The sequence below is a fragment of the Globicephala melas genome, chromosome 17 (genome assembly GCF_963455315.2).
Source record: "Globicephala melas chromosome 17, mGloMel1.2, whole genome shotgun sequence".
Classification (NCBI taxonomy): Eukaryota; Metazoa; Chordata; class Mammalia; order Artiodactyla; family Delphinidae; genus Globicephala; species Globicephala melas.
Genome location: NC_083330.1, coordinates 79,544,147 through 79,561,930, shown reverse-complemented (window position 1 = coordinate 79,561,930; position 17,784 = coordinate 79,544,147). Strand labels below are relative to the sequence as shown.

Genomic DNA, 17,784 nt, shown 5'->3' with positions numbered 1-17,784 from the left:
GGTGTGGCCACCCAGCCCCCGCACCCCCAGCTTACTTCTCATCCAGGAACTGGTACAGCCCGTGGTCCAGCAGCACCAGCTGTCCCTTCCCATCGGGGCCTTTCCGCACCAGGACTAGGAACAGGGCGCGCCGTCTCACACCGGCGCACCCTGACCCCAGACCCGACTCCCACCCCCTGCGGCCTTTGCCTACCATTGCCAGGGTGGGGGTCGGAGTGGACGAAGCCTGTGTAAAATATCTGCTCGGCAAAGGTCTGGATCAGTTTCTCCGCGACCTGGGGACAGGCCAGGCCACAGGCCATCGTTCTGGGCCCACGGCACACGCACCCTCCCCCGCCCCGGCCCGCAGCACTCACGTCCCGCACTGCCAGCCCCATGGTCTTGATGGCCTCCACGTCGTTGACCTTGCAGCCCTCACAGAACTCCGCCGTCAGCACGCGCTGGGAGAGGACAGGTGCCTCAGCTCGGCAGGCCTGCACACCCCCGCCCAGGAGGGGACCCAGCCCACCTTGCCGGACACGTCCCAGTGCACGCGTGGCACCACGACATAGCGGAAGTGCTGCAGCTCCCGTGCACAGCGCTCGGCATTGCGGCCCTCATTCTCAAAGTCCAGCTCCTGGGCCAGGGTCCCCTTCAGGTCCTGGGGGCCACATGGGCAGCTGGAGGTCCAGGTCAGGAGGCGGCCCACCCCCGGCCCCCTCGGGCCCCCACGGTTACCTGGAGGACCCAGCTGAAGCCGAAGCTGGGGTGCATGAGCTCAACGAGCCGCAGCAGGAGCTCCAGGGTGTGGATGTCGCCGTCGAAGCGGTCCCGCAGGTCGATGTACTGCACCTGCACGGGAGGCTGCAGGGAGGACTGGCCACCGGCGCCCGGATGCCCCCCGCGGCGCCCCGCGGGGGCCCCGCGTACCTTCACGGCCACCACGGTGCCGTCGTGCAGCCTGGCGCGGTGCACCTGGGCCAGGCTCGCTGCTGCGATGGGCTGGTAGTCAAACTCCTGGAAGAGCTCGTGGGGCGGGGCCCGGAAGTCTTCGAGGAACAGCTCATCCACCTGGCAGGACAGCGGGGTGGGGTGGGGGGCATGGCTCGGAGCAGTCTGCGGCCGCTTCCTGCCTCCACGCTCCCGCGAGAAGGGCTCACCTCCCGGAAGCCCCGCGTGAGAGCCCTGTCCTCCAGCACCCGCAGTGTCTTGATGTACTCGGGAGGCAGCAGGTGGTTGAAGGAGCACAGCCCCTGGCCCAGCTTCACGTAGAGGCCCCCGTTGCTGATGGCCCCAGCCACCAGGGCGTCAGCCGCCCGCTGGTGACATGCAGACATCACCTCCAAGTACCCCGGGCTGTTCTGACCACAGGTATAGAGGGAAGGGATGGGGGCGGGCGGGCACCTCCACCTGGGCACCCCCATCCCCGCAGGCCGCAGGCCAGGACCAGCCAGGCCAGGACGCAGGAACAAACCTCCTCCACCCCTCGCAGGACGACATTTGTGCACCACCAGTAGTCCAGGGAGATCTGCAGGCCGACCCTCAAAGACCTGTGGGCACAGGCTGCCCTCAGCCCCAGCGGGCACTCGCCTCAGATCCCCGCCAGCACCCCGGACCGCTGTGAGCACCTGGCGGGGCTGCTGGGCTCTCGGGACTGCGTGGCCAGCAGGTCAGTCTCAGCCGCTGGGCTGTGGACTGGGCATCCTGCATCCACACCACCCCTCAGCCCCTGAACGTGCACCCAGGGGCGCCTGGGATGGGAACGGAGGCCTCGGGCCCTAACAAGCGGGCGTGCTCTTTTCATCCTTTGATAACACTTGTTACACAAGAAAATCCATCCACGAGCCAGCACAGCTGCAATGGCTGCTCCGTCTGTGGACATGCCCTCGCTCAGGCCCCCCTGCACCACTGGTCCTGTCTCCTCTGCACTCCGACTGGAGTGGACAGGAGCCCCTGGGGCTCAAACCCCAGAGCTGGGGCCTGCTCTCCCGGCTGAGGGCACAGCCCTGGGAAGTCCCGCAGGCCCAGGCCTTCTGGTGTGGGCAGGGGTCCTCGCTCACTCCCACGCCCCAGGCTACGGACAAGGCGGCCCTGGGTCTGGAGAAGGGAGGATCCAGGACCAGAACCCAGGCCTCCAGTGCCGCAGACCCCAGCCCCTCAAACCGTCACGAGCAGGGTGTGGGGCTCCTGCTTCTCGGGGCCCCGGTGCAGGCCAAGCCTCCGCCCGCCCCAGCATATCCTGTTCCAGCCCCTCCGCCGCGAGGGGCCAGGATGAAAAGGTGGGAAGGAAGAGGCTGCCGGATCCTGCACAGGCTTCCTGCCCTCCCAGCAGCTGTAGGGACCGGTGTCTTAGAGCAATGAGGTCAGCCCAGACTGAGTGCCACGAACTGGGTCTGTCCCACCCACCCCAGCCTGACACAGGAAGCAAACAGGGCTGTCTGTGTGAGGCAGGGTGAGCAAGGAGACAGGATTTCTCTGAGCACCCTGAGACCCAAAGAGGAGCTGCCCTCCTTCCTGAATAATTCGTCCAAAAGCTAATGCAAGGTCTGCACAGGAGTGAGGGTAGGGGTGCAGGTGAGGGCAGTGGGGTGATGGCTATACTCGGGGTGGCCTAGCTAACAGGTCAGTAAATTAGGGACAAGGGGAGCCGGGCTTCTCCCAGTTGGAGAAGGAGTTACAGACACAGAAAGGGAGAAAACCAGAATGACCCGTGTGGGAAATGGAAGAGCGGGTTTGCCGTCGATGGCTGCCCACAGAAGCAAACATATGGCCCTGGGCGTGTGTGCTCACAGCCACACACGCACGCACACCCGCAGCCCCTGTCCATGGAGGAGCCTGGGGCAGACAGCCCAGAGTGGCGAGCACACCGGCATCCTCACCGTGGCCCCCGAGCCCCTGCTCCATCCCGAAGAACCATCGGGAGACTGGCTGCTTCCAAGGCTGAGCCTGGAGTGACTGTGCTGCCAGCTGGAGTAAAATGCTCAAAGGACGGAGGGCATTGGAAGGGTTCCGAGATGCTATTGATAAAAGCCAGACTCACCAGCTCTGCTGTATGTTTGAAACAATTTACAGTCAGATGCTGGAGATTAAAAGAGAAGGGTCAGGGGCTTCCCTGGTGGCTCAGCGGTTAAGAATCCGCGGGCCAATGCAGGGGACACAGGTTTGAGCCCTGGTCTGGGAAGATCCCACATGCTGCAGAGCGACTAAGCCCGTGCGCCACAACTACTGAGCCTGCGCTCTAGAGCCCGTGAGCCACAACTACTGAGCCCGCGTGCTGCAACTACTGAACCCACGTGCCTAGAGCCCATGCTCCACAACAAGAGAAGCCACCGCAATGAGAAGCCCGCACAGCGCAACGAAGAGTAGCCCCTGCTTGCCGCCAACTATAGAAAAGCCCGCGCACAGCAACGAAGACCCAACAAACACAGCCAAAAATAAATAAATAAATGAATATATATTTTTTTTTAAAGAGAGAAGGGTGAGGGGGACTTCCCTGGTGCTGCAGCGGTTAAGACTCCATGCTCCCAATGCGGGGGGCCCGGGTTCCATCCCTGGTCAGGGAACTAGATCCTGCATGCATGCCACAGCTAAGAGTCTGCGTGCCGCAACTAAAGATCCTGTGTGCTGCAACTAAGACCCGGTGCAGCCTAAATAAATATTAAAAAAAAAAAAAGTGAGAGAAGGGTCCTAAAAGCCAGGTGGAGGGGCTCCTCCTATGAGCCAAACCCAGTCTCAGCAACTACACAGCACTGATGCTGAGTGAGAGCAGCCCTCGGAGTAAAATGTCCCCGTCCAGACTGACGCAAGCAAGAGGAAGGAACACGTGGGAGGACAGAGTTTTCCCTTATGGTGGAACACAAGCCCTCAGGGTGGATGGGACGGCTGAGAGGTAGGAATGAGCTCACCCGAGAAGTACTGGGGACGTTAAACTAGCGACGGAGGGGCAAGGGGCACAGGCACCCACATCAAAGGACAAGGGAAGCAAAGAGCGAAACAATGGGACAAACTGGGAGTAAACATCAGACAAACCCACATCAGGGCTCGGCAAAATTTTTCTTGAAAACGTTAGACAATAAATACTTTGGGTCCTAGGGGCAGCCTCAGGAGGGTGAGGGGGGCGTGGCTGCCGCTCCAAGGAGCTCTATTTATAGAACAGGCAGCACCTCTGACCCTTGTATTTGGCACAGGGCCAGAGTCTGCTGACCCCTGTTGTACAATATTATGGCCTATCTGCCCACAAACATGTCAAGGTCATCATGTGACGAAGAATTAACGTTACCCAGCTCCTGGGAGGTGCCTCTAAACCCATGAGATTTCCTGAGTGACGGCAGCATCGGAGCCGCATAACAGCCTTGACGGTTCACACCAGGGAGGGGCTCTGCCAGCCAGAAAGGACAACCACGGGATTAGAGTTCAGGGTCTTCAATCAATCAGGGCTATGAGATGAAACTCTGGACACCAAAGCTTGGGGGTGACCCACGTGTACTGTCAGAGGGGGATGAGAGGCGGGGGATGTGTCAGAGGACATGAAGTTCTGAGGCTAGGACCCTCCCAGACCTCACCTCACCCTGGGCATCTCTTCCTTTTGCTGATTCCAACTTTATCTTTCTGCTAAGATAACACCATAATCATAAGTACAGTATCTCCTGAGTTGTCCTAGGGAACTATCAAAACTGAGGGAGTCTGTGGGGACCCCCCCAATTTGTAGCCAGTGGTTTGAGGTGAGGGAACCCATGGGGACGCTGGAACCTGCAGCTGGTGTCAGACGCCCTGGGCAAGTGGGGGTCTGGGGGGCCATGCCCTGACCTCGAGTTTAGCCATGAGAGCTGAGGAGACAATTAGGACTCTTCCAGACTGGAGACTGACATGGGCCCAGGTGGGGTCCTGGGGCTGAAAAGGTGGTTACTGGGGCACCTGGTAACACAGGGTCTGAGGGTTAGAGGGTCACAATGTGTCAGCTTCCCGATTGTGGCTGTGGAGGAGAATGTCCTTGTTTAGGAAATAACTCAAGGTTTCAGGGGTAATGGGGCATGTTGACAACTTATTTGTCAATGTTTCAAAAAGAAAAAAGTTCTTTTATGTTATCAGTCCAACTTCTTTGGACATTTGAAATTGTGTCAAAAAGAAGCCCACAGGATTTTTAAAAGTTAAAATTAAGTAAGGGGTGGGGGCAGAAATGGACCCCGATGCCACCCTCCGCCACCCCAGCCCCTGTGAGTGAGCCTGGGCGTGTGTGGCGCACTCTGGTCTCCCCTCCCACAACAGGATCAGCCCCGCTGCCCTTGGGCGAGCTGGTCCTGAATTACTCACCACCCACGCTCCTTCCTTGGGCTCCTGCACGTACGTTGCCCTGTTACCCAGGACGCGCTGTGGGCCCCGAGGTCACCCTGCGCCCAGCCAGGGGTGCTCCATCAGGCCTGCCTGTCCTGGCAACTGTTAGGGCTGAGAGCTGACGAGACCGCACAGATTGTTGGGAAAATAGCTCTAGCTCAGCCTCTGAAAGCAAGCTGTAAAAATACCCTTTTCAGGAGGGAAGTGGAGAAGGCAGGGGTATACCGAGTCTGCCATGGGGTATCTAATGCTGGGAAACAGCAGTGCATACGCAGCAGCAGAAGGTGAGATGGCCCAGACCTGCTCAGTGTGATCTTCAGAACCAGGCTGCTTGGGGACAGTCCCCACCGGTCCTGTGCGGTCCCTCATGGTGGAAAGCCACAGGAGAGCCAACCCCAGGCTCTGCCCTCATCAATCTCTAGGCTGTGGAGACTGGGAAACCCTGCAGGACACAGAGGCCACTGCCTAGAACCTGCCCAGGAGGGCCACTGGGAACTCCAGGCAAACCCATCAAACAACCGCCCTGGAAGACGGCGCGGGTGCAGCCGCTGCCAGCGAGCTGAGGACAGAAGGCCTTGTTTCATCCCGAAGATGGAATGAGGTAAAGCGTTTGGCCATCTGCCCACCTATGGCTGCCACTGGCTTAAATTTCAGCAAAGCTCCGGCCAAGTGCCCCAAGTCCTTGGCATCCTGAGCCTGCCCTGGGAAACCGACCCAGGCTCCCAAAGGGCAGCAGGAGCTCAGAGCCGGCAGAGCAGGACACTTGCAGCGGCCTCCTCGACCAAGGTCTCATGTGAGCCCCCTCCCCAGGCAATCGTGCACCCCCAGTCCAACCATGGGTTTGGGTAAGCTGAAGTTTCACTCAATGCCAAGAACTAGCTCTCAAGACCCTGTGGCTGTAGGAATTCCTGGATCTGACTGGAGCAGGAATGCCTGCCCAAGCTGCTCCAATGGGAAGACCGCCCCGCACCCCCAGAATCCTGCCCCGGGAGACACAGGAGTATGAGAAACCCTTCTGCTTAAGGCGCCCTGGACGCCAATGACCAACAAGGCCCGTCACTAGTCCAGGACACCGGGAGTGGAGGCGAGAGGCAGTCCTCCCCTGTGAGCCCCCCCTGTGAGCCCCAAACTCTCCGTCTGGATATGCCAACTCTCCTTGGGAGTGGTGGGCAGCCCGAAGGGAGATGAGGCTGCGGAGGCCGTGCCCAGCGTGGATAGTGTGGGCCCCGCAGCGCTCGGCTGCCCCACCGGGCAGCACAAGAGATCCCTGGAAGGCAGCTTCAGAGTTCCCAGCAAAACCCTGCTGCCCCTCCCAACCCCCGCACAAGGCCCCGCACGCCTGTGGACGGGACGCAGTGGGGAGAAGCCGCCACCTTGCTGGCCCCCTACCTGCTGAAGCGCCCAATGCCGTCCACCATGAGCCGCATCCGCCTCCTCTCCTGTGGCTCAGCCATGAGGTACCTCGCCCCGAGGAGCAGGGGCACCCCCAGCACCGTGGCGGAGAGTGCCTTCTTCCACAGGGGCTGCGGTCTCGAGGGCCTGGAAGACGACAGGCGCACGGCCTGCGTTACTTCCCGTCTGCCCCGGCCCCTCCGGCCTTGGCTCTCCGGGCCCAGCCCACAGCCGCTGCAGCCTCACCAGGACCTCGGCAGGCAGCACCGACTCCGGACGCCTGTGTGGTCACCGCAGTGCTCTCTGACCTCCGGGTCCGAGTCACCTCGCCTGAGCCCCACAGCCCCCCAGACCCCAGGGCTCCAAGCGGGCTCCATCCTGCCCGCTGCCCACTCGGCCCTCCAACCCCTTGCTCCCGCTCTCGCTCTGGCCCGCCCTCCCCCACTCTCTGAGCCCACAGCTCTGGCCGAGGCCCAGGCCAGGACCCTGGCGGTGGGGCGGCCAGCGCACCGCACGTGGGAGCAGGTGCGTCCCGTCTTGCGGGTGGCGTAGAGAAGGCACGGCCCCCCAACGGAGGTCGCCCCTCCTGATGAGGGGCACAGGCCCTGGAGGGTGCCCGTGGCCAACTCACCACCTTGCAGGCGGTGCCCCGAGGTTTCTCCTGAAGAAGGCAGTGGGGGATGGCCAGGGCTTCAGCCTGCCCTGCAGCAGGGCCGAGTGGAAGTGGCAGAGCTGGGACTGCGAAGTGAGCAGAGGGCACAGGGTTGGCGGCGGGAACATGCCCCCCCGGCCTTACACAGGCAGGGACCAACCCCCCCCCCCCCCCGCCCCAGACACGTCACTGAAGAGCACTGGTGCTTCCTGGGCCCTCGCGTGTCTGGCGCGGGGAGGCAGAGGCTCCGCCGGGTTAAGAGCAAGGCTCTCAGGGAAGGGAAGGCTACGTGCATCTGCGCATGGGGCGTCCTCCTCGGAAGCCCCTCCACAGGCCACTGGAAACGCCCCTCGGTCCCTGCCCCTAACACTCTGCTGGGCCCCGAGAGCCCTCGTTTCCTATTTCCTGCTGCGGAGACCAGCGGCCTCCCAAGGAAGGGTCGAGAATGCTTCACCACACGATCAGAAAGGAGGCAGAGGGCCTCGGGGTGGCGCCTGCTCCGAAAGCCAACGAGGGCACAAGGAACCTGTGCTTGCTGAGCCCCCAGCGGCCAGACCCGGAAAGCTTCTGCCCGGAGGAGGGAGGGACAGGTAGAGAAGCCAAGTGCCAGGGAGACAGGCCAACATGCTGCGCTGTCTCAGGGGCCACGGAAGAAACATCACGGCTCCTCGACCCTCACTGGCAGCCTTGGTCTCCCAATCCCATTTGAATAAGACCTTAAAGAGTTCCTCAACCACAGACTCCCCAACTCTAAATTCTCAGTTTTTAGGGAAAAAAAAGATTGTGCAAAGTAAGTCATAGCCCACAACACAGACGTTAACACTATTATCATGAACATTAGTATTATTATTATGGGCCAAATAGGGAACTGACTTTCCAATCACTTTCTGGCCAAAGCACACAGCCCTGAAGGCGATTTCGAGGATGCAGAACAACACAAAAGTCAAAGGAAAAGGTCCATGACCTGCCGTCCCAAGAGGAGACAGGACAGGAAGTTCCACCCCATAAGGCCACACAGCAAGGGCAGATCCTCAAGGAAAGCCCCGCAAAGGCAAGAGAGGCAGTGGCGAGTGGACTCGGGCATGCAGAGCCCCAGGCCTTCCGTGCCAGAGGGCGGCCCAGCCTGCCGTCCACCCCGCTGCCCCCCTACCTGGCCCACACGACCTGACCTGGCCTGGGGCATGGCACACACAGCGGCTGCAGGCTGGGACCCCAGTCACCTCCCACCCCACAGATGACAAGGGTTTGTGGCACCAGCAGGCGTGGGGGGCGCTCCACACCGGGCCTCCCCCTCAGGCAGCCCTGCCTGGCTGCCCGGCGCTGCCTGCTCTCTGCGAGGTGTCCAGACCCCTCCCTGTACCCCACACACCCACCAAACACACCCTGCCCGTGAGGGGCCACGTGCAGGCAGAACGCTCCTGCCCGCATCCCTGCTGCCCTCCTCTGGCTCTGGCCCCGTCTCCGGCAGGCCCGCCTTCCCCCACTCTCTGAGCCCACAGCCCTGGCTGTGTCCCAGGCCAGACCCTAGCGGTGGGGCCCACGCGCCGCACGCAGGGGCAGCACCAGGCGAGGGGGCGTCAGGGACCCTGCGGCCTGGCAGCAAGTGGGTCTTCCACCCGGACACTGGGGGGCGTTGCTGGGGAGGAGACAGGCCCGTGCGGCTGGTGACTGGAGAACATGTGTGGTCAGAGGTGGGGAGGGGCGCCCAGACAGAAAAGGGTGGGCAGTAAAGTGAGCTGTAGCGGGGGGCCGGGGGGTGGGTGCAGGGGTGTCCCAGGGTTTTCATGCAGGGAGGGGGCGTACGCTGGAGTGGTCAGCCTGGGAGAGGGCTGGAGCCCGAGGCGGAGCTGTGGCCTGGGGGCGGGGGTGCAGGGTGGGGTAGGTTCAGGGCCAGCGTGAGGAACCAGGCAAGACGGCCGAGGCCGGGACGCCCCGCACACCAGCTGCCTGCTCCTCTGGCCAGCGAGCGTTCTGCTGCGATTCTGGTCTTCTCAGCGAGGTCACAAGCCCACGGAATCAGAAATGACAACAGCCAGCAGCTGCCAGCCCTGGGGCTCCTCGTCCTTATCAGTGACCCCGAGAATTCCCGAGCCTGGGGTGTCTCTAAACAGCAGCCCGGCCTCACCAGAAAGCCATTAGCATCCACACATTGAGAACCACTGGTGCCCGGCACCCGCATTTATCAGTTTCTCTACTTCTGTAAATATCTGCAATTTTTCCTTACAAGTTAAAAAAAAAAGTCACGAGAAAAAACGTGGGATGACTTTGCACCAAGTGCAAAGCATGAACCCTGACTAAACCTCAGTCTTAAAGAAAGCACCTATGAAACATTTGAGGGACCCCAGACACCAGGGAGCACAAAAATTACGATGTTTAGGCATGACGGTTACTGCGGCTACATAATACCCTTGCTTAGGGGATGCACACTGAAGTGTTTAGAGATTATGTGTCAAAATGTCTGTGACTTACTTTCAAATGATCCAACAACAACAAAATATATACTTTCATATAGAAATAGACCCACTAGGGCAAGATGTTAATAATGGGTAGATCTAGGTGGTGGTATCTGGATAATTAACTCTCTGGGACCACGCTGTCAGCTTGTCCCTATGTGTAAATGTTTTCATGATCAAAGGTGCAATGCATCTGCTATACTCTCAGAGTCCTATCAGGAAGGCGGCATGTGGAAGGCGAGGTAGCTGGTACAGGACAGGCAGACCTGGCACTGTCTGGAGACACTCCTAGTTGTCACAGCTTGGGGGAGGGGTGCTCCTGGCATGTAGGGGGTAGAGGCCAGGGACACCACTCAACACCAGACACTGGAAGGCCCCATCCCAGAGACTCAAGTAGAACCTGGAGCCAGACTTCTGGGGCTGGAGCTGGAATCTGGGCTCCAGCACTTACCAGTCATGCAGCGTGGGTAAGTGCCTTCCCTCTGTGCCTCAGTTTCCCTGTCTGTAAGGTGGGGACTGCTGTACTGCTGAAGTGAGGGTGAGTGAGCTGACATCTGCAAAGCCCTCGAGCAATGTCCAGCCCAGCGTGCAGGGCAGGCGGAGGCACACGCTGAAGCTACCTGCCGCTAGGCCCTCCTCACTGCACTAAGCTGCCCGCTGGTCCCCAATGCCCTAACCCTCCTCCCAACAACCCTGCCCCCCTTGCTCTGCAGACCACCCCACCTAACAAGAAGGACGTATTTGCTGGGTTGAACTAAACTATTTATATTGTATTTATTTATTTGGTTGCACCAGGTCTTAGTTGCGGAAGGTCGGTTCCTTAGTTGCAGCTCCAGGGCTCCTTAGTTGTGGCATGCATATGGGATCTAGTCCCCTGACCAGGGATCGAACCCAGGCCCCCTGCATTCGGAGCGCGGAGTTTTATTCACTGCGCCACCAGGGAAGTCCAACTATTTATATTGAAAGATCGTCAGCTGCCCCCTGCTTTTTCAGAAGGAAAAAAGGGTTTGTTTAGCCCAGAAGAGAGACTACAGATCCTCCTCGACTTACGATGGGGTTAGGGTTAGGGTCAGACCCACTGTAAGCTGCGAACATCGTAAGTCGAAAATGCATTTAATACACGGAACCTAACGAACGTCAGAGCTGAGACTGGCCTTCCTGAAACGTGCTCACAACACTCACGTTAGCCTACAAGTGGGCGAAACCATCTAGCACAAAGCCTGTTTTATACTAAAATGTGGACTATCTCATGTAATTGATTGCAAGTGAATATAGAACGGCTGTCAGGGCACCGCTGTGCACCCTCGTGACCTCGGGGCTGCTGGGGAGCTGCGGCTGCCACTGCCCAGCATCAGGAGAGAGTATCCACCCTGCATCGCTGGCCCAGGAAAAGATCAAAATTCAAAATTCGAAGCATGGTTTCTACTGAATGTGTATGACTTTCGCAGCATCATAAAGTTGAAAAATCGTAAGTCAAACCATCATGAGTCAGGGACCAACTTAGGAAAAGCCTGGAGTAGATTATATACAGATGTGAGGAAATGCTCAGCTACTGGAGTGGACGGGCAGCAGAGTGGGCCTCGCTGCAAAGCCCCATGGGGACTGCACGCTGAGACAGAGAAGGAAAATGGCCGAAGCTGATTGATAATGATTACGTTCAGAAGGAAAGAAAGGACAGGTCCACGAGTTATTCTAGCCAACGTGCCAACCACCTGGAGGGGCAGAGTCAAGAGGCTGCGGGCGCCAACGCTGAGGTGAGGGCTGGCAGGGGCTGTCACTCCCAGAGCCCGGGCACAGCTGCTCCAAGACCACGGCTGGACCCAGCATCACACCTCCTCCCCCAGAGGCCCCGCACACGTGCTCTGCGTATGTCTGACTTAGAAGCAGCGGAAGACTGCGCGCGAGGAGGGCGCCCCTGAGAGAGGGCTCACCCTCCAAGCCCTGCCACCTGGGGAAAGACCAGAGTCCATCAGGGAGACCCTGAGGGGCACACGGTGAGGACACCCCAGAGGAGAAGTGTGTGCAGCCCAGCCGGTTTTCTGGTGACCCCAGTGGAAAGGCACAGAACTCAGCACCCTCGTGCTGACGGGGTGCCGTGGAGTCGGGCAGAGCCCACGAGGGCCGAGCGCTGCGCTGCAGCAACACAGGCCCAGCCCGCAAGCCTCTGTACCTTTACCCTCTGCCTGGGGGCGACTCCCCGCTGACACCTTGCCAGGCTGGGAAGGTGAAACATGGTAGAAATACAGTACCTCGCTCCAGGTCTGACACCTGACAGGTGTTCAACAAAAGGTGGGCATTTCTGACGGTGGGACTTTCCCACGTATTTCCTCACGTGGCCCACAGCTGAAGTGCCTGGTGAATCTGGGGGTGGAGCCCAAGTCAAACCGCTGCCCCAGTCGTCACCCTTTCCTTCCCCAGGTGGCAGGTCCTGACAGCCACAGGGCGGAGCACACTGTCCCCCTGAGCCATTAGTAGGAAGGGTCTGGTGAGGAAAAGTCAAGTCACCTAACTGACAAATAAGTTGACACATCACGACCATGTTAAAACCTACAGTTCTTTTACAGGCGGATGCTGAACCTGAATCATCTAAGGCACGAGGCCCCCGCTGCGCCCGCAGCCTCCTAACCACTATCCTCCACCAGCAGGGCTCTGGTAGCGAAGCTGAGGACCAGAGTCCACAGCCTCCGAACACACGGCCGACGCAGAGGGGGCACGGCCAGAAAAGTAACCGCCCCTGACCACAGTCCCCGTAACAGTTTTCTGTTGTCTTCTGAGAAGCTACCACTGCAGCAGGAGCTCTGGCTGCAGCTCATCACTCCCAGCACTGACTCCTCACTCACTCTCCCGGGATAAACATCCCTCTGGCAGACCTTGGAGAGCCGCGCAGAGCCTGGCCAGGCCTGCTCCCCAGGCTGCCCTTCTGCCTAGAAGGCCCTTCCCCCACCCTGATTCACCACGGTTACCATCCCCCCCCATCCCTCTCCCACTGTCCTTATCACACAGGACTGTGCCTGGTAGTTCGCGGTCTTTCTCCCCACCAGCCTGAGGAGGGCCCACCAGTCAATCATCTCTGTACTTCGACTAGCCCTGTGCTTTCTAAGATAAAGCAGGAACTCCACGAATGCTCGCCGAACTAAGATAAACGGTGAATGAGCCAGAACCCCACGTGGCCCAAGCGAGGATGTCACTGAGCAACAGGGCGAAGGCCACGGTCAGGCGAGAGACAGCCCCAGCCCCGACCGCAGCCTGGCCCTGGGCCGGCCTCCAAGGATGAGGCCTCCTGCTGACGACGCCAGAGTGCCCACAGGGCCCCCAGTGTGCCCGGCTCATTCCAGCCGGGGTGCCCAGCGACTCCCCAAATGTCCCCATCACAGGGGAGACATCCCTGGAGCCCAACGAGGTCACGTAGCTATAAATGTGGGGCAGAGCCCGCAGCCAGACCTTCCAAGAACCAGTCCGGCACAGTTTCCACCACATCACACGTAACCCAACCATACCCAGAGCTCAGGCACCAGAGCGTGGCAGGAAACATGTATAGAGAGGGCTGTGCGTCCCCAGGCACACCCCGCACACCGTGCCTTCTCACCAGGGTGGCCACGCACGCGGCTATCCTGGGGCGGTCCTGGCTTATAGGGGTTGTCCCAGCACCCCTCTCACTCCAAAAGCCTCCCAGCTGGGACAAGATGAGATGGGCCTCCTCTACCCCAGCCTCTAGCGCTTTCAAGAGTGCCTGAACAGTCGGTCAGCAGAAACGGAGTGCCCATCTGGAACTCAGCTAACCATCTACAAAGTAGCAGAAAGAGCTTGAGTGGTAACACGGACAGCTACTACAACCCTCACAAACCCTGTGTGTACTTTAACACAGCACTCGTGTTTTAGGCACAAGCTGAGCTGTCTGCTTTTCTAACACACCATTGATTAGACACAGCAGATTAGAAGGAAGACGAAAGGTCACTGCAGGATAAACCAGCCCCCAGCGGTAAGAAGCAGCTGCTGAGTCCCATGAGGCCTGAAACAGAGAAACTACAAAGAGGTGACAAGAACCTGGGCAGTTTAATGGTGAGGTCAACAGCCCTGCGCCCACACCAGCAGAGGAAGCCAAAGCGCAGAAACGTTCTCATGGTTAGGAAGAGAGACTGGAATCTGGGCCCAGAAGAGGTGTGGAGATGACCATGAATGCCCTGTCCTTTCCTTTTCCAAGGGTCTGTGACCTTCTCAACACCAGTCAGGACTCAGAAGGCTACTGGGCCCCGCTCCACTTACTGGTCATGGGCATCTCCTCATCAGGGGCTAAAGCCGCCTGGAGGACTGAGTGAACTGTGTGAAGCAGCTTTATAAACTATAAAAAGATAAATAAACTATAAAAGACCAACTCAGTGTTTCTCTGCCTGACTCTCAGACTTACTCTCAGACTGCTTCACCGTCTCAGCCCATAAAGCACCCTTATGTAACGGAGCTGTTCACTGCAAGCCACAAGAGGTAGTGGGCGTTTACTTGTATTAATACCTAAACCCACAAGGCTAGGCTTATTAGAAAAAGACAAGGTCTACAGAAAATTCCAATCTGAAACGCTGATGGGCCCCCCTCAGTCTCTTCAGCTCTAAACCAACCACAGGAAAAAAGGGCTAGACTCCTGGGGAGGGAGTGGCTAAGATCTGGGTCAATGACTATGACACCCGGTTTGAAAGGTGCTAATCCAAACTGCAGAAACGCGATAAAACGGGGAGGCCCGACCAGGAACAAAACTGGAAAGTCAGCTGCCACGTTCGGGATCAAAAGAAGCTTGAGCTAGGAGGGCAGCCCAGGGCCAGGCAGAAGCCTAGGAAGGCCTGAGAGGGGCTTTCGGAGACAGCGTGGGAGGAGGGGTGGCTCTGCGCCCCTCCCAGCCCCCAAAGTCCTCTGTCTCCCCAGAAGCAGGGGGGCAGCTGTCAGCCCAGGATGACCCAGGGCGTGGGGGTTGGTGACCAGGCGAAGAGGGTGCCCAAGGGAGCAGGCAGAAAGACAGACGGGGCATCCGGTCTGGGATTCTGGCAGAGTCTGCAGCAGCGACGGGTCCAAGGGAGACACGGGGCGGGAGGAGGGGTCAGGCGCTGGGCAGTGTCTCCCTGGGGAGGGGAGCCCGTGAGGGGACTAGAGGGTCATCCCTCGCGCGGTTGGAGAGGCCGCCTCTGAGACAAGGCTCCACCAGGGAGAACGTGCTTCTGAGAAGGGGGGCTGTGGGGTGCGTCGGGAAGGCAGCCTCTCCAGTGGGCCCCTAAGTGGCTCCCGGCATCTCCCCACAGGGCCTGGGGGCTGAAGCGGGGGCCCGAAGGACAGGACTTCTGAGGGCTGTGACGGGCTCCTCCTAGAGCCCTGAGGGTCCCTGTCGGGCGAGAGGACCTCTGGGGGCAGGGTCTCGGGGCCCTGCGGGTCCCGGCCGGGCCGCGGGAGGGGCGCGGGCGCGCGGGGGGCTCACAGGTCTCCACATCTTCGGGGCCGCAGCTCCGCTCCCGCCGGCCGCACGCTCGCGTCGCCGGCCCAGCAGTCCCTGCGGGCGGGGCGCAGTGCGCACGCGCGCACCGCCCCAGTGGGCGGGAACTGGAGGCTATGCCCCGAGCGGGCCCGCGGCCGCGGCCGAGCAGCAGCCCCTGGCGGCCCCCGGCGACCTAGCTTTAGGGCAAGGACCGGCCCTCGTGAAGGCTGAGGACCGCGGCGAGTCCCTCCGGCCGGCACGCCATCGGTTCCTGCCGCTGGTGTCTTTTCCCACCCCCGATAGAAGTGAGGCTCGGGGAGGTCAGCTCACCTGTTGCCCAGGAGCTCACAGAACGGGCGGAAGCTGAGAGAGAGAAGGGACCCCACTAGGAGGTCAGCGCCGAGGGCTGGAGCTGGACCTGGGGAGGGGGAGGGGCGGCCAGTCCGGCCCAGCACTTCCGTGCCACGGATTAGGGTGAATCTCTCTAACTGCTCAAGCCTCATTTTCCTCGCTGCAAAATGAGGTCATAAGTCACAAGCTAATAGAGCTCCCTATCCATGCAATGCCTGCTGTTCACCTGGATCTACGCCACTGATGCGAGCACCTGCTGTGTGCGGGTGGGCGACCGGGGAGGTGGACACTCAGTAACCACGCCGTGAACAGTGCGCACAGGGGAGGCAAGGCCCGCGGAGAAAGCTTCTGCCTCCGTCACTGGCCTGCCAGCCTCTCCCGCCCCTCCTCTCCTGCCGCCCTCTGGGAGGGCAGGGCCCGTCCTCTCTGCTCAATGGCCCTCCCAGCTGACGCCAAACCTTCTCTCCCCTCCCCTCGCCTGCTTCCCTGTCACCCTGACAGGTAGCACCCACTCCCTCAGGTTCTCTCCTCTGGCCGTCGCGGCCCCCTTTCCGAGGTTCCACCAGCCCCTGGTCCCACTCCGCATAACTTCTTCAAGGGCAGATCCACCAGCCAGCCATGTGCTAACCTCTGCGAAGCTCACGCCCTCAGGGTCGGGGACAGGGGTTTGTCCCGAGTGCTCCTGTGGCCTGGCCATTCTGCAGTGGATGCCCTGGGCCTCGTGTCCCCTACCCCACACGTACTAGGACCCCACCTTCACACTGATGCCTCAGGAAGCTTTCTCCTTGAAGTCTGGTCCCACCTGGCAGTTCTCCTGTCAGTCCCTTCTCCTCCCACGTGGCCCCTCCCTCTCCCACGTGGCCCCTCCCCTCCCACATGACCCCTCCCCCCTCACATGGCTCCTCCTCCCAATGGTGCCTGCTCGTTTGGGTATCCCTGGGCCCAGGCAGGCCTGTGCCTCCTTCCTTCCCTTCTGCTACGATGTACCTCAATGTCCTGAATCACCTCGTTCCCATTGTCCCCAGTGTAACAAATGCTGGGCTCCCTACCCTGGCTGAGTACAGATGGCTGTATTCAGGCACTGATTTTTTGCCTGCCTTGCCAGGAGGACAAGAATGTGGCCTCTCATCTCCACTGCTGTGTCCTAGTGTCCAGGCCAGGGCCTGACAGAGTGGATCTGGAGCCCCTCCCAGGGCCAGGCTTTCCGGAAAGTTTCCAGTTGTACACATTGGACCTCCCCACCTAACCCCATAACATTTAATGAACCAGTTCCAGGAGATAGGGTAGGTGTAGCTGACACAGGAATGCCACCATTGAGAAGGGACAAAAGCAAGGTGCAAGGTAGCAGGATGAGCTGACCGGGTACTCAGGTACAGATGGCACTGGAAGCCTGGGCCATCAACTGCCCTGGGCTGGGAATGGGGGTGGGAGGAGGGTTTATAGCTGTTTCCCAGCCCCCAGATGAACAAAGGAATGAACTCTGACCTATTTCCACATCAGAGGACCCTGGTACTAGCTTGGGCTCCCACCAGGGCTGAGGGCTGCAGGTCCTCCCTCTGCATGGCAGGACACAAGCCCCTGGACTGAATCAGGGGTACCCCACCCCTGGCGGTGCTGTATGGGGTCAGTTCCCTCAGACTGGGACTGCTGGGCCCCAGGGGCACCAAGGCAACCTTCCCGCAGTGACCACCACTCCCGTTCCACTCACACCCCAGACACAGTCTCCTCCAGTGGATCCCCCACCCCCAAGCATATCTGCACAATCTCCCAGCACCCTGTGTTTCCAGGGCCTTGAATCTTCAAGCTGCCCTTAAAGAAAAAGAGTGCAGGTGTATATTCAGAAGCATGACACACAGACATGATGGGAACAACGTTCCCCCAAAAGGTTTGTCCAAGTTCTAACCTCTGGAATCTGTGATGTGACTTTCTTTGGAAATAGGGTTGTTACAGATGTAATTAAGTTAAGGCTCCCTAGTTGAGATCATCCTGAATGAGGATGGGCTCTAAATCCAATGACTGGTGTACTTACATGAGAAGGGAGAAGGAGATCTGAGACACAGAGGAAAAGTCCATGTGAAGACAGAGGCAAAGATTGTGGATGTGGCCACAAGCCAAGGGACACTGAGGATGGCTGGCACCACCAGAAGCTGGACGGGAGCCTGGAACAGATCCTC

General features: G+C 59.7%; 1 protein-coding gene across 18 annotated transcripts in view; it reads right to left on the bottom strand.

Annotated features, from left to right (window-relative positions):
* ADCK5 (aarF domain containing kinase 5) overlaps window positions 1-17,784 on the bottom strand; it is an 18,814-nt gene extending 1,030 nt beyond the window's left edge. The window contains exons 1-11 of one of the 18 annotated variants that reach the window (XM_030876121.3): window positions 15,263-15,335; window positions 7,334-7,440; window positions 6,700-6,849; window positions 1,454-1,529; window positions 1,140-1,340; window positions 910-1,050; window positions 718-831; window positions 509-640; window positions 357-440; window positions 194-275; window positions 36-114 (exon numbers count right to left, since the gene is read on the bottom strand). In XM_030876121.3, the coding sequence (XP_030731981.1) occupies window positions 36-114; window positions 194-275; window positions 357-440; window positions 509-640; window positions 718-831; window positions 910-1,050; window positions 1,140-1,340; window positions 1,454-1,529; window positions 6,700-6,849; window positions 7,334-7,440; window positions 15,263-15,274 (1,178 nt within the window). In that variant the 5' untranslated portion in view covers window positions 15,275-15,335. The other 17 variants (XM_060287632.2, XM_060287633.2, XM_030876120.3 and 14 more) reach the window with 17 other exon arrangements.